Source organism: Montipora capricornis, chromosome 3 (assembly GCF_036669925.1).
Source record: "Montipora capricornis isolate CH-2021 chromosome 3, ASM3666992v2, whole genome shotgun sequence".
Taxonomy (NCBI): Eukaryota; Metazoa; Cnidaria; class Anthozoa; order Scleractinia; family Acroporidae; genus Montipora; species Montipora capricornis.
The window spans coordinates 68,225,924-68,239,603 of record NC_090885.1 but is presented as its reverse complement, the minus strand read 5'-3'; the positions used below and the strand labels follow the sequence as shown (position 1 = coordinate 68,239,603).

The 13,680-nt window shown below is 38.5% G+C and overlaps 1 protein-coding gene and 2 long non-coding RNA genes across 5 annotated transcripts in view; 2 read left to right on the top strand and 1 right to left on the bottom strand.

Annotated features, from left to right (window-relative positions):
- LOC138043830 (uncharacterized) overlaps window positions 1–1,299 on the top strand; it is a 7,019-nt gene extending 5,720 nt beyond the window's left edge. Inside the window, exon 4 of the long non-coding RNA XR_011131346.1 lies at window positions 278–1,299. This is a non-coding gene — a long non-coding RNA (uncharacterized lncRNA). The remainder of the gene's footprint in view (window positions 1–277) is intronic.
- Window positions 1–13,680, bottom strand: part of LOC138041009 (uncharacterized) — a 301,351-nt gene that overhangs the window by 183,161 nt on the left and 104,510 nt on the right. The gene's annotated exons all lie outside the window — the stretch shown is intronic.
- The window catches only part of LOC138040994 (low-density lipoprotein receptor-related protein 4-like), a 46,978-nt gene that overhangs the window by 19,053 nt on the left and 14,245 nt on the right, over window positions 1–13,680 (top strand). The window contains exons 1-6 of one of the 3 annotated variants that reach the window (XM_068886753.1): window positions 2,715–2,742; window positions 3,120–3,193; window positions 5,586–5,801; window positions 6,847–6,972; window positions 7,879–8,016; window positions 11,917–12,165. In XM_068886753.1, coding sequence (XP_068742854.1) covers window positions 3,130–3,193; window positions 5,586–5,801; window positions 6,847–6,972; window positions 7,879–8,016; window positions 11,917–12,165 — 793 coding nt within the window. In that variant the 5' untranslated portion in view covers window positions 2,715–2,742; window positions 3,120–3,129. Of the gene's footprint in view, window positions 1–2,714; window positions 2,743–3,119; window positions 3,194–5,585; window positions 5,802–6,846; window positions 6,973–7,878; window positions 8,017–11,916; window positions 12,166–13,680 lie in introns of those variants that run through there. The other 2 variants (XM_068886752.1, XM_068886754.1) reach the window with 2 other exon arrangements.

Sequence of the window (13,680 nt, the reverse complement as noted above, 5' to 3'; positions counted from 1 at the left end):
CTTGAGAAGTATTTTACGTTACATTCGGATTCCTTAGAATCAGAAAAGTATGGCCAGAAAAAAAAATCTGTTTCAATGCACAGTATGATCCTTCAGTTTTGAGAATGCTTGTTGTACCCCAGTATGTTACTACCCCTAACCCTAACCCTAAACAACACATGTAGTCATGATGGCTTTCACCACTAAGAACAATTCTCTCATACATTTCTTGTGGCTTTGTATTACCTCAGTCTTTATACAGACCAAAGTTTATTGACAAAATTTCTTTGTTCCACAGTAACTGGAGACGTTTGAAGCTCTGCATTCCTACCTGATTTCATCCAATGAATCAGATGAAGAGCAAGACACACTGGTTACAAGGCCTCTTGTCTGGAGAGCAGAGGAGATATCCACTTTCCTTCATGGTTTGGATTTGTGCCGCAAAGAAAGACTGTCAAACCAGCAGAGGAGGCAGTGTGTAAACAGGAGGGTTGGCCCTCCCAGCAACAGAAGACATAATGAAGTCCCAGAGAAACTTTTCTGGGCCATTAAGTTGTAAATATTTTTTCTTAAGTCTGTATTTTTATCAAGGATGATATTAGGTTGCTTTCGATTGGGAAATCCAGATTTAGATCTTAAAATCTGGATCTTTCGGATTTCCAATCCAACACAAAATAAAACAGATTTTGTCACGGATTTCAATTGTGGGAGATCATTGTCGGGATCAATTAGTGAGATCTGTGACAAAATCTTTTTCAAATTTTGTGTTCGATTTGAAATCTGAAGATCCAGATTTTAAGATCAAAATCCGGATTTTGCAATCGAACGCACCCTCAGTCATCACTGTGACAGTAATCAAACTAGGCTGCACCTATGAGTCCACAGCAAATTGAAGTAATGGCATTGTGTTGTGTTTACTACCTGGGACTGTATAATAATTATACAATCCCACATAGAGACTAATATGTTTAGGCATTTTGGTACAGTACAATTATATTGAGGTTACACTGTTCTGTGCCTTTTTGTTCTTTTGTCGTGCAGTTCACACATTCAAACATTTGGCTGACATCCTTGTTCACTTTTTTTTACTTTCATGATAAAAATGATAAAATGTATATGCAGGGTACAGTATTTGTACCAGTGATATGAAAACATCTCCATATAATTTGTTACTTAATATCTTAAGCTAGCTTGCACCAAGAAAACACTATCATATGTTAAAAGAGTGTAGCTATCAATTTGTATATAGTATAAATAAATGTTTTGGTATTGTTGTACATAATAGAAATAGGCAAGTGCCTGTTTGAGTCATTGATAATAAAACAGTGTAAGGTATACATGTATCTCATATTTTATTTCTGGGGACATAATCAGGGAGGGAGTCAAGTCCTTCTGCCAACAACATTGAATCATTTGAATTTCATTGTGAAAGTAGCGTCACAGCTACGAAATCAGAGTAAATGAAAACGTAAATACAGCCAAATTTGTAAGCTACGCCACCCAACTGATTTTAAAGTGCATGTAAAATACCAGCGAAAAGGAGAAGCCGCAAATGCAGAAAAGGCAGGAAAGTAGGTGCATTTGTGTGACAACACCGCGTTTTCCCTCAAGGCAAACACCTTGGTTTTAAGCATTAACCAACTAGTGAACGCTGAAGAACAAGCGGTTTTTTGGCGTTCTCCGCGCATTCACTGTTCGCGAAAATGCAAGAAAACTCGCTGAAAACTCCACTGAACGCGTTGTTTTGAAACTGGAAAACACCAGTAAACAATGGAAAACAACCTGTTTAGCGTGCGTTAACCGCCTGGTGAACACCAGGACAATGAGAGAAAACTCCGAGTAAACTCCAGTTAACACGCTGTTTTGCGACTGGAAAACGCCGGTAAAACAACTGGAAACAATCTGTTTTCACAACGTTAACCGCGCGGTGAACACCAGGACAATGCGAGAAAACTCCGAGTAAACTCCAGTTAACACGCTGTTTTGCGACTGGAAAACGCAGGCAAAACAACGAAAAACAATCTGTTTTCAAAGCGTTAACCAGGCGGTAAACACCTGGAAAACGGCTTGTTTTCCTGTTGTTCACCCTAATGGAAAACTGTCGGATAATGGAACGAAAAGTCGAGTTCACCGGCTGTAAAACAAACAGAAAACCTTGGATTTTACGATCGGAAAACGCAAGCAAATGTTCGAAAAATGCCGCATTTTGCAATATTCACCGATCATTTTCCTAGCGGGTGAACGCTACTTTTTTTGCCGTGTCCCACGTCTAAACCTTTTTTGCTGCTCTGGAGATAAAACACCAATTTCAGCAGTTCTAACTTTTACAAACTTTCCTTAGTAGTGCAGTTGAAATTGTATCGACTAGCACTGTGCCACATTCAGGCGAAAATGTTTCAGGCTTAAATCTATGATGTGAGTAATAGCCTTCTATAATGTGCAGACCTAACAGTAAATACTGGCTCTCTGTGGAAACAAAAACGTCACCTTAGCAATGCAAATAGACTGTTCAAGTCCAACTTATGTTGTCTCGGATGAACAGCTTCATATGTCAGAGTTCCTGATCTTCACACAATACCTACAAACAGCATGACATTCAGTAAATTATTCAAAATGATGATTGATATGTTCATTATAAAAAAAAGCATCAGTTGACAGGATACATCTATTAGTTTTTCCAGTTCTACCAACCTATTTTTTCTGCTTTGTGTATTTGCCCAGGCATAATACCAATCTTACACTGTCCTGGCTGGGAAGCTTTGGGTAATATTATTATTTTTTCATAATACAAATTAGCAAAATTTAGGATTTCGGCCAGCTGAGATTACTCAGAAAAAAATATTTAATATTCTCATAATTTGTTCAAATGATCGTCTTAGACGAGCAGTGTGTACTGTGTTGTCTTAAGGAACAAGCAATCCGAAAGGTGAAAGCAAAACCTATAAAATAGTCATAATTTCAAGCAAGATGGTGAGTTGCTGATTGTCGATCGGTACTCACTGGAAATGGAAGAACCTGGTGTTGCTGTTGACTGCTGTTATAACTTAATATCTGCACAGTTAAATGTATTAACCAATAGCAAAGAGGTAACAATATCGTCTGATTGTGATGTTAATTCTCTCTTTGTTTCTATAAATCAGATTTTGAGTGATGGTACAACAACAAATGTTCCTTATTGGGCTTATTTGCATCGTTGCATTTGTCACAACGAAAGGTGAGCGACTTCAACCCTTACCGACTGTGATAGAAACTTTCTTGACTTGAAAGAGTGACACGTCTTTATAGAGTTCAGGTTGTAGATGCAAAATGTTGGTTGTACCGTAGGTTCGCTTAGCTTTTCAACAGCATGCAGGCTAACTCAATTTTTTCAGTTTCGAGGCCTCTAAATTAATTGCAGTCTTAGAGGCTTAGTCTTGGACTGGGACGAACCCCCTAAACTGATATGAAAACCGTTTAATTAATTACACACGCGCGGTTTCTGAAAAAAGAATGGAAAAGCCTAATCCTTGTTTGAAATAGTACAAAACCGTGAATGATAGATAAGAAGCCTCTTCAACAAAGTTTCTTTTTTTCGATTTTCAGCTCAAACGAACTCTTCATCGGGTCACACAACTATTTTTAATTTTAGATCATTTAAGTATTAATAATAATTCGTGACTTTCTGTACACAAAACAACCTGCGAGGACATGCATGTATTCACTTTGCAGGTATTAATGTTGCCGGTAAAATCCGTTCTCAATTTGAATCCGTTTTAACCAACTGTAGGTTAAATTGGTGATCCTCATTTTACCTAGATCGAAAACGCACTTAGATGGATTGAAGAAACATTTTGGAGAGCAAATTAAGCCTATAGAAAAAGTAGGGTCAGGTTAGGATTAGTTTTGGATATTATACATAGATATCAATTGACTTATTACAGAAAAGTAAATAATGAAAAGAACTGTGTTGGATTGAGCATATTCCGTGTTGTAGTGTAGTGGTTGAAAACACAGGATTATAAATCTGGAAGGTTCGAGTTCGAGTATCGGCATTGCAGTGTACAGTTCTTTGTTCCCTAACTCTATTGTAATCTCTGAATGGATAAGTGTATGAGTACAAAAACCGATAAGATGATATGGAACGTTTGGTAAGAAGATGTGTTGAGACGCGTAGGACAGAGCTTGAGGGAAAGTATAGGTGTTTTCAATCCTTAAACTAAGTAGAGTGCATATTCAACCCAGGTAAAATGCGGATCACGAATTTAAATTAACGGATTTGACCGACAACATAAACACTGATTAACCTCGGCCCCGGAGCAGGGGCCAGAGACCAAGCGTCTTCTGGAGGTTTAGGGTTTTCCCAATGACTGCAGATGCCTGCATTCCCCTGAGGCTGAGAACGTTTAAAAGCAGAATTTGTGTACTTTGCAATTTCATACATGTCAGATACTACCGCGCTGTTACGGACCGTAAATTAAACTATTTTCGATCCGTATGGACCGTAAACTTATGCGGACCGTGAACCGAGAAGTTAACGGTCGGTTAACTGCATATATCATTAACTGAGAAATAACAGTGCTGGGCCGGGTGTTGTCCAAAACAGCCGCACTGTAACGGAACGTTAACTCCCGCATACTGTCTATTCATTTCGTTTGCAACATAAGGCTGCAGGTGGCCTGGGCTCCATTGTTTCAGTTTTTCTTCCTGGTGCAACGGTACAATGAAAAAGCTGTTTGCTGATGGCTTGTAAAAGATTTTCACTGCTAGTTTTGTTTATTAAATGTGATAAACTTCCTTTTGTAATAAGAAAGTACGAGAGTAATTATAAGAAAGTACCATAAATAAGCCTGATTGCGATCCTTGACTAAATACTTAAAAATGTAAATACTTCTAATAGTTCGAGGGCAGTAATTGAAGTTACTGAGTAAAAAAAAAAAAACTAACAGACGGATCTTACAGCATGAAAGATGAAAACGAATTTAGTAACGTATCTTTTATAATTCCAAATAATGGCATAGAGCAAACAAAACAAACTATTATATTACGGTGGAACGTACAATAGAATACCGCCTTCTAAATAAAGCATCGGATACTATCGGAGAGGTGTAGTAAAATAACTGATTGACTGACTTGCAGGCTGGCCATAGGTAAATGAATGACCTATCTGCTAAGGCTGAACTGATTGGCTAGCTGATCGATTAACTGGCTAGCTTCCACTTGATTGATTAGCAGAGCAAGCGGTCGGCTATTGTCTGCTAGCATACTAAGTGGATTAGTGTCTGAGCTATTGACCAACTGGCTTTTCGGCTTATTACATGGAGGACAAATTCTCTGACTCATTGATCCTCTGAATGATTATTTGACCGGCTGCCGTGAATTACTGGCCCGGGCAATGGCGAGTGCACTAAATGGTCAAGTTGTCCTCTAAAAGGATTGACTGAGTAATCTGACCAGGGAAGAAATATGGGTTTCAAGCTGTTGCTTCGTATGAAATATCCAAGAATCATATATATGACAGCCATTGCTGTTTTTTGAAAACGCTCTAAATTCCAACTTAGACTGCTACTGAAGTGACCAGTGAACACTACAATGACTCCCTTCATGCTTGTTCTTGTTTGCTACTTTAGCTTCTCACTGCACTGACATCAATGGAAACATTCGTCAGAATTTTGAGACTTGGTTGAACGGCTCCTGTGTGGAATGCGCATGCGTATATGGCAGTATAAACTGTACAAAATATTTTGTTGAAATAACGCATGGATTGTACAAAGTATCGGCGTCTCCCACGTGTGAACTGTGTGGTATTCAAATACAGACAGGACCGTTCTTAAGTGCCTGCAAAGGTGAGTAGAAATTTGAAATGGTATCTTTACAAGGCGCGTAGTGTTTACAGCAATTTATTCGAATTTTCTTCGTACAAACCGATCAAAATCGGCAGAACGTTTGGAGATCTCTAGCTGGCGTTCGCGAAACAATCGAAATTGTTAACCTGGTCTGTTCTCTCTTTCCTTCCTTTATTCTTCAATCCTTCTTTCGTTCCTTTTTTTTTTTTTTTTTTTTTTTCATTCTTTTTAATTATCGCAAGCGCCTCTTTGCTTGGTACAGTGGACAGACCAGTCATAACTGCGGGCGGGTCAATATGAAAACAGCCTTTATAGCTCTCCGTAAAGGCCTGTTTAAACGGTTTCAACATTTGCTTCAACATGCATTCAACACTTTGTTGAACCAAATGCTGAGTGCGTTTGAACAGGTCGTCCAACATTGTTGAAAGCGTAAAAAATGTTGAAAGCTTGTTGAAAGCGTGTTGAATCAAATTTAAATTGGTTTAAACTTTCATTCAACATCGATTCAACTTTTCTTTTTTTCTCGAAAATGTTGAATGGTGTTGAAGCCGTTTGAACACTCTGTTCAATGTAGATTACACGCATGCTCACATCAGGCCGCAAAAGTCAATGTGGCGTAGTTTATCTGGATGAGTGATCGTGGTTTCTAGTTCTTAGTTCCTCGCAATCAAATTTCGCGAAAGTGTTGGTTTTTTGTTGGAACAATGTTGGAATCGTTTGAACGGCCTCCGCACAACTTTGTTTTTGCATCCAACATTTGTCCAACATCCTTTCAACTTTTGTTGAACAAATGTTGGTGAAATGTTGAAACCGTTTAAACACGCCTTAAATCTAGGCTCGATTTCTGCCACTCGTCCCGGCTCTTCGTGGGAGGAGCGCGGGCTCCTCTCTCGAAACGGCGGCTGGTAATCAATACTGTAAATCAAAACAGTGCACGACAATGAACGACTCTTATTTTCGTTGAAAATGTTCTCTGGCACTGATATTTACATGTACATTGAGAAACCGTTTATTTCAAACAGCCTCATCATTTTTTTTTTTTTAGCATTCCTTGATAACAGAGCAAAGCTGACCAAATGTGAGTCACAGGGCTTTCATATCCGGGACTCTCACGTCTGTAATGGAATAGAAGAATGCCCGGATGGGTCTGACGAAACAAATTGTGCAAATGGTAGGTGACTGCAAGGGAACAGCCTTTTAATTATGTTATATTCCATTTATTGGGAAGAGGTGCTTTCTAAATGGTCTCAAAACTGCATGTTTGTATGAAAAACGTTTTCAGCCCCTCAACTAATTTAAGTTGCAAAGAAAAAAATCTTAAGTCACTGCTGGTTGTAGGTTTTTCCTGGCATAACAGAAAGAATGTGACATTATAAGTAGTGGACCCGGGGAAGGACCGCGGCCACTACCCCCTTCCCTCTTCTTTATAAGTCCTGTGGGCAGAGACGTTATTCGATCAGTTGCTAGTCATTTTTTTTATCAGTTGTGAATTTCAAAATCGATCAGCTCAGGATCACTTATTCTATCAGTTGCGAGTTATTTTTTAACAGTTGTTCTTATGACATGAAGTAATTAGAGCCCGGAGACCACTGATTTGCTAATTGGCGGAAAGAGTGTAAGTCAGTGGACCTTTTAAACCCTTGCTCTTGCGAGTAAATCCTTCAGGGATTCCCTCTGTTGAAAGAGATTATAGGTTTCTCTATGTTATTCTCTCTTAGTGAGGGTTGGTTTTCGATATGATGCCATTTGCTCATTAATTTCTTCTTTAGGTTAGGTTTGCTGGGTTGTATTGCGTGAGGAAAGGCAATATGTTCTCTCTCCCAGTGAATTTTATTTCTGCCAGGACGTTATTGACAAGGTTATCTGGATAGCCTCGCTCGCACAGATGCTATCTGAAATTCTCTAAGTTGCGCTTAAAAGCGTCTCGTGGGGAGTTAGTTCTCAGCGCTTCGCCTTTTATAAAGCTGTCCTGACGCTTGGAGCTTGGCAGAAAGTGAAACGTATATAATGGACATTCTCTGTAGGTTTGAACTGAGTTTTGAATAAACGCGAACGTGAGGTGTTATCTTTTTTGCAGCTCTTCAAAATATCACAGATCAAATGAGAGGAAACGTTACTCTCTGTTCCAATGGCCGTCAAGTGGAATCATTTAGCAGAAACTGCAAGAATGCTAGCAATTGTTCTCAAAACTTAAGAATCCAAAATTGTGTCTCAGGTCAGAAATTATCACTATTTTAGGAAAGTCAGTTTTTGTCTAAGATATGCACAGTCTTGAAATTGAAAGGAAATCTCAAATAGAGCCATCATCAAGCTCTTTACTGAAATAGCGATTACTATGCGAGTTCCTCTCCATTCCAGGCTTCAAACAAACTGGATAGCCCAGCTGTACGTGGAGCCCTGGAGCCGGGCGCTAAACCTCGAAAGGATGATAAAACATATCGAAATATTAATTATGGCACATATCTAAAATAAATCATTTGCTTCATTTTTGTCCATATTAGGGCTGATTTACAAGGGGTATTTTTGGCGCATGCGACAAGCTTACGACAGGCCTACGTCATTGACGTACGACTGTAGCAGCGTTTTAAATTATGTTTTAAGATGCTACAACACTTTTTCTGACGTTCATGACAATCGTAAACGAGTTTTAAGTACTGTGTAAATCGGCCCTTACACAGCCAATTTATGTTAACCTTTTATGCGCTAACCTAGGACGACACTGGTTCCATATCAAGGACATGAAATTACTGAATATGACTGACTCCATCAAAGTTTAGCCATATTGGGGAACTTAAGGTTGCTCAAGCCAGTTTCAAAGCTTTCAAGTAACGTTTTTATTAGAAGGTTTGGCACTACCACGCTGTATCACGTATTATATAGGAATGTTATGGTACCATAAGAAACAACAATTGTTGCTGAACAAGATGCGGTCATTATTGTGACGTAGAAAGTCACCGTGGCAACGGGAAGGCCCTGAAATAACACACTCTTTATTTTGTCTTTAGTTGCACATAGCTAAAAAACAAACCCGAACCCCATATTTTATTGCTGGAAAGTGATCAGAAGGCCAAGATGAAACTCTCTGAAAAGTTAAAAAAAATTATGTACAGCAGATTCAGAGCCACCTTAACTCCCTGATTTTTTTAAGGTGGCTCTGATTCTGATATGAGCAACTAAAGCCAAAATATAGGGTGTATTTGCTGGGCTTTCACGTTGCCAAGGTACTTTACAACGTCATAATAATGACCGCATCTTGTTGCTCGGCAATAATCCGCGATGTTTCAGATGGTATCATAACATTGCTGTTACGTGATACAGTATGTAGTGCTAATATTTCTAAGGAGAGTGAATTTTCAAAGTGTTGAAACTGGTTGGAGCCACCTTAAGCAAGCAACGTTATTGAGCCACGGACAGAAACCGAAAGTGAGCTGTTTTCCGTTTTAACTTGTCTTGACACCACCGCATTTTATTGCTAAGTATCTTTAATTTTACTATTCAAGTGAAGCTATGATCGTCGCAGTTATGAGCGCAATTTTTGCAATTGCATAGAGAAGCCTGAAAAATTCAGGACTTCAACGGGGTTAGGTTAACCCCGTTGAAGTCCTGAATTTTTCAGGCTTCTCTACGCAATTGCAAAAATTGCGCTCATAACTGCGACGATCATAGCTTCACTTGATTTCATATCCGCAGTTCATATATGATTCATTTCATATACCATTTCATCAATTTTACTACTGTTGACAAATATAGAGTGTTTTCACGTGATGTCACGGCGCCCCTGTCGGTGTACCCAACTAATCCTCCGGGAATTGAGCACTATTATTACGCAAACGTTTTCTTTTGTTTCGGAGAAAAAACAAGGTTAATGATCACGTGAGTGAAAACACTTTGTAGTTTAAAAATCTGGGAGAAACTATTCTTGGTTTTCACGTGATGTCATCAAAATTAAAAAAATAAGGAATTTTCAATCCTTTTGATATTTTAGTTTAGTTAGTTAATACAACAGCTGAAGACTTATCTTTTTACCAATTTTCAGTTCGATAACGTTTTTCGTCTTGTGATAAAGCAAGGTTGAATTTCTAAGCTTTTGCGTGACAAGATGTTAAAATGGGGGCCGAGAATAATGTGATGCAGTTTATCTGCTGAGATTTTGCAATCTGAACAGTCCTTGAATGGGAGTAAGTACTCATATAGATGCTTATGAGCCCTCAAAAGACGATTACAGGCTTTTTATAGCAAAGGTCGATTACATATGTTTTTTTAGCTTCCGGCCGCCATATTTGTGCCCCTGACAGGGACACAAACGTGGCGTCTCCATACAAAGCCTTATAAATTTGATTAAAACATTTCTTCGAATATCTCCCGCACGAAACGTCGCATAGACCTGACGCTTTTCGAAAGTGTTTGAATATTCATCTTTTTTTACCTTTTTGATGCTTGACTTTATTTGTTGAATGGTTTTGATGATGGTGTGACAGTCAAAACCGGCAATTGACCTTGCATGCAAAATGTACTTTTCCGGTTTCCGCAGGTGGCTCAAAAACGTGGCGCGGTTAAGAGTAGTTTTGCGTATCTGCGTCACTGCGGTTGAGTTTAATGGGGTATGGTTCGACGACCATTCAGCCAGAGAATCTGGTTTATTGTCATTTTCATTACTGCCCTGGGGATTTTTCAGGAGATGCGTCTTATCTCCGTGCTTTCATGGTGATAACTTTAATTTGGACTTCAACTATCGCGTTTTTCTTGGAGAAGGCTTGATCCTTCGTCATTTTTTTCTCGACGACGTTTGGATGCAACTGAGCTAATACAAAAACGACAACAACAACAACAACAACAACAACAACAACAGTATTTGTACTTCTTTTGCTATTTTAAGAATGTAAAAAGTACTTAGTACTATATAGATTGTTTCAAGTTAAGTCAAGTCAATTTTTATTTAACTCACATGAAATATTGTTAGCAATAGAATTCAAATAATTCATGAATCAGTGACACAGGGTCCGAAATTGCGCCTTCCTGGTCACCAATGCGACTAAATATTGGGTGCTGGCGACCAGAATTTCACAACTGGTGGCCGGTGGGCGACCTGCTAGCAACAGTTGTCTTACTTTCTATACTGCCGATGTCTTTGAAATAAAAATGAAAGGAGTTTTCCCGTTAACTACCTCCATAACGTCGCAAGCAGCCACGTTTTTTTTGCGGTTTCTCATAAAATACGTATTGCGGGCGAAAAAACAACCGCTCAGTAAAGAGATTCAAGGGAATGGTACGAGAAATTAATGTAGCACGGTAACAACATAGCGGCTTGTGTGCGACAGAACGTGACTGGTGTTTCCGTGGATGAAAATTTCAAGAAACTAAGGGGAAGATGGATTTCTATATTACATTCGAGGTCGGATATATTTTATCTCCAGAATGTCCTCTTTCGAAATCGAAAAATAAAGCTTGACACATACACAAAAGTTCAAAACGAGCATTTTCAGGTGATAATTTTTGGCGACCACAATTTGCCATCTGGTGCCGGAAACATGTGAAAATCTTTATCTGGTCGCCAGTTGACGCCCATATAAAAAAGTTAATTTCGGACCCTGTGACATACATTATAATCGAACAAAGATTACTTCAAATTCTCTAATTGTGTGAGTTTGGGTCACCTAAACAGTGACATTAGGGAATTTAAGCAACGACAACGGCGACGGCAACGAGAACGTTAATAATTTGCGCATTTAGTGACCAAAAACAATAGCTTTGCACGCTCTGCACGTACGTTTTTCACTTTTGTCCATTTTTTTGCCGTTGGCTGCAAAACAACGACGTGAAATAGCCAAATTTGAGGTTTTATGAAGAACATCAGCACTCGACGATAAATTTTCATTTTCTCCCGTAAATTAAGAGCCGTTCCGACCAGGATCATTTTTGAGGAACTACCACGCCATATTAAAAAGTTTGAAACACGAGGTGGGTACGGGAATTTATAATGTAAACTGACGATCTTGTTGCCGTCGCGGTCTTCGCTGCTTAAGTAGCAGTGAAATTAATCGAGTAGGTTACTCAAGTAACCTACTTGTTTGATTACGGTAATTTCACCTCAACAAATTTTGTTTTGATTTTTAAGAACTCACGTGTCAAGACGAGGACGGTTTGCAGTACTTTGAAGGCGCCTCATGGTCTGCTGGTGCCTGCATGCAGTGCTCCTGTAAGCGTGGCTCGATTCATTGTTCAAGGAAAATAGTTCTAGAAAAGTTCCTTGAATTAATTCCTCTGCAAAATCGACGAAAATCTGGAAAATCGTTTACTGAAAGGTGTAATCAACCGGAGTGCAATGTGGCGCGATATACGGAAAAAAACGCAGATGTTTGCCACGGTGAGTTAATAACAAGTCGATGTTGAGTAATAACCTAGTAAAGCAGTATAAAGCACTACATTTGAAGTACAGATTAAAGACGGAAGAGAGAAGTGGTCCAGTGGTCCTCTCACTTATCTCGACTGAATTTAAGATGGATGAACACAGTTTTAGATACCTATGTCTCATTTACATTTTTCTCTGGTCACCAAAAATGGTAGCAAGCAAGTTAACAATACGAACTTCGGTTTTTTGATAGTTAAGCTGACGTATATGCCGTTGCCACGGCAACATGAATAAATATAAACAGGCCTTTAAAATCGGTTTTGTTTATTTGCAGAAAACCTGGTCGTTAGATTTTCTTTATAATTTGCATGCAACAAGCTTGTAACGATGCTCACAAGTTAACATTATTTTAATAATAATTTGACAGAGAGATGTCTAATTCTCCCTTGTTGAAGGTTCACTGGAATATCTAGAATTTCCTCAGTTAAAGTTTAATTTTTTTTAATACTCCCGTTACTTATTTCCTAAAGTACTTTCGTGCCAAATTTCGTTACAATTCTAACGAGTCGTTCTCGAAAAATAGGCGTATTTCCGAGAAAGCTTTTCAGCATTCAATCGCAATTTTTTACTATGCATGCGCCGCATTTAACTGGGTTCTTTCGATAACAAAGAAAAATCTGCGAATAGCGGAGTTCATTGCATCGTTACCTTTTCTAACATACATTTCTCATAAAAGACTAAAACACTTTGTTCAATCATGAGGAAAAATAATACAGATAGCGGACGTATTTCTGCAAATAATCAAAATCGATTTTAAAAGCCTGTTTATATTTATTCATGTTGCCATGGCAACAGCATATACGTTAGCTTAACTATTAAAAAAACGAACTTCGAGTTGTTAGCCTGAATGCTACCATTTTTGGCGACCAAATGATCAATGGCTTTAGAGAAAAAGGTAAATGAAACATAGGTATTAAAAACTGTGTTCAGCCACCTTAAACAATAGACTGAATTTTGAATAACAACACTTATACATCTTAAGCCTGACATGTCCGTGAAAAAACCTTTGTTTAAAAAGCATTAACACGAGGCTTTAGGTGTAGAAGTATCGTTATTCAATTTTCAGTGTTATTTATGCAATGGGTCTCTTGGCCGTATTCATAAATTGCGGCTAAGTAATTATTCTTTTGTCTTTATGCTAATCATCCTCACTAGCCTCGTTAGCACGAACAAAATTCAGAAGAATTCTTGCTCCAAAGTGAGGATAGTGCGGATGATTAGCACAAAGACAAAAGAATAATTTCTTGGCTGTCATTTATGAATACGGTCTATTGTCTACCACGGACACCAGAAAAATTCAGGGCCCGGTTGTTCAAAAGCCGATTAACGTTAATTCCAGATTAAAAATTAACCAAGGAGTTTATTTGTCTACTCCCAGATGTTGTTCATCGCTGATATTCGGTGAAACCTTACATTAGAAGAAGTCAATCTTGAAAAACAAGAATAGTCAGAAGAAACTTTCACCAAAAA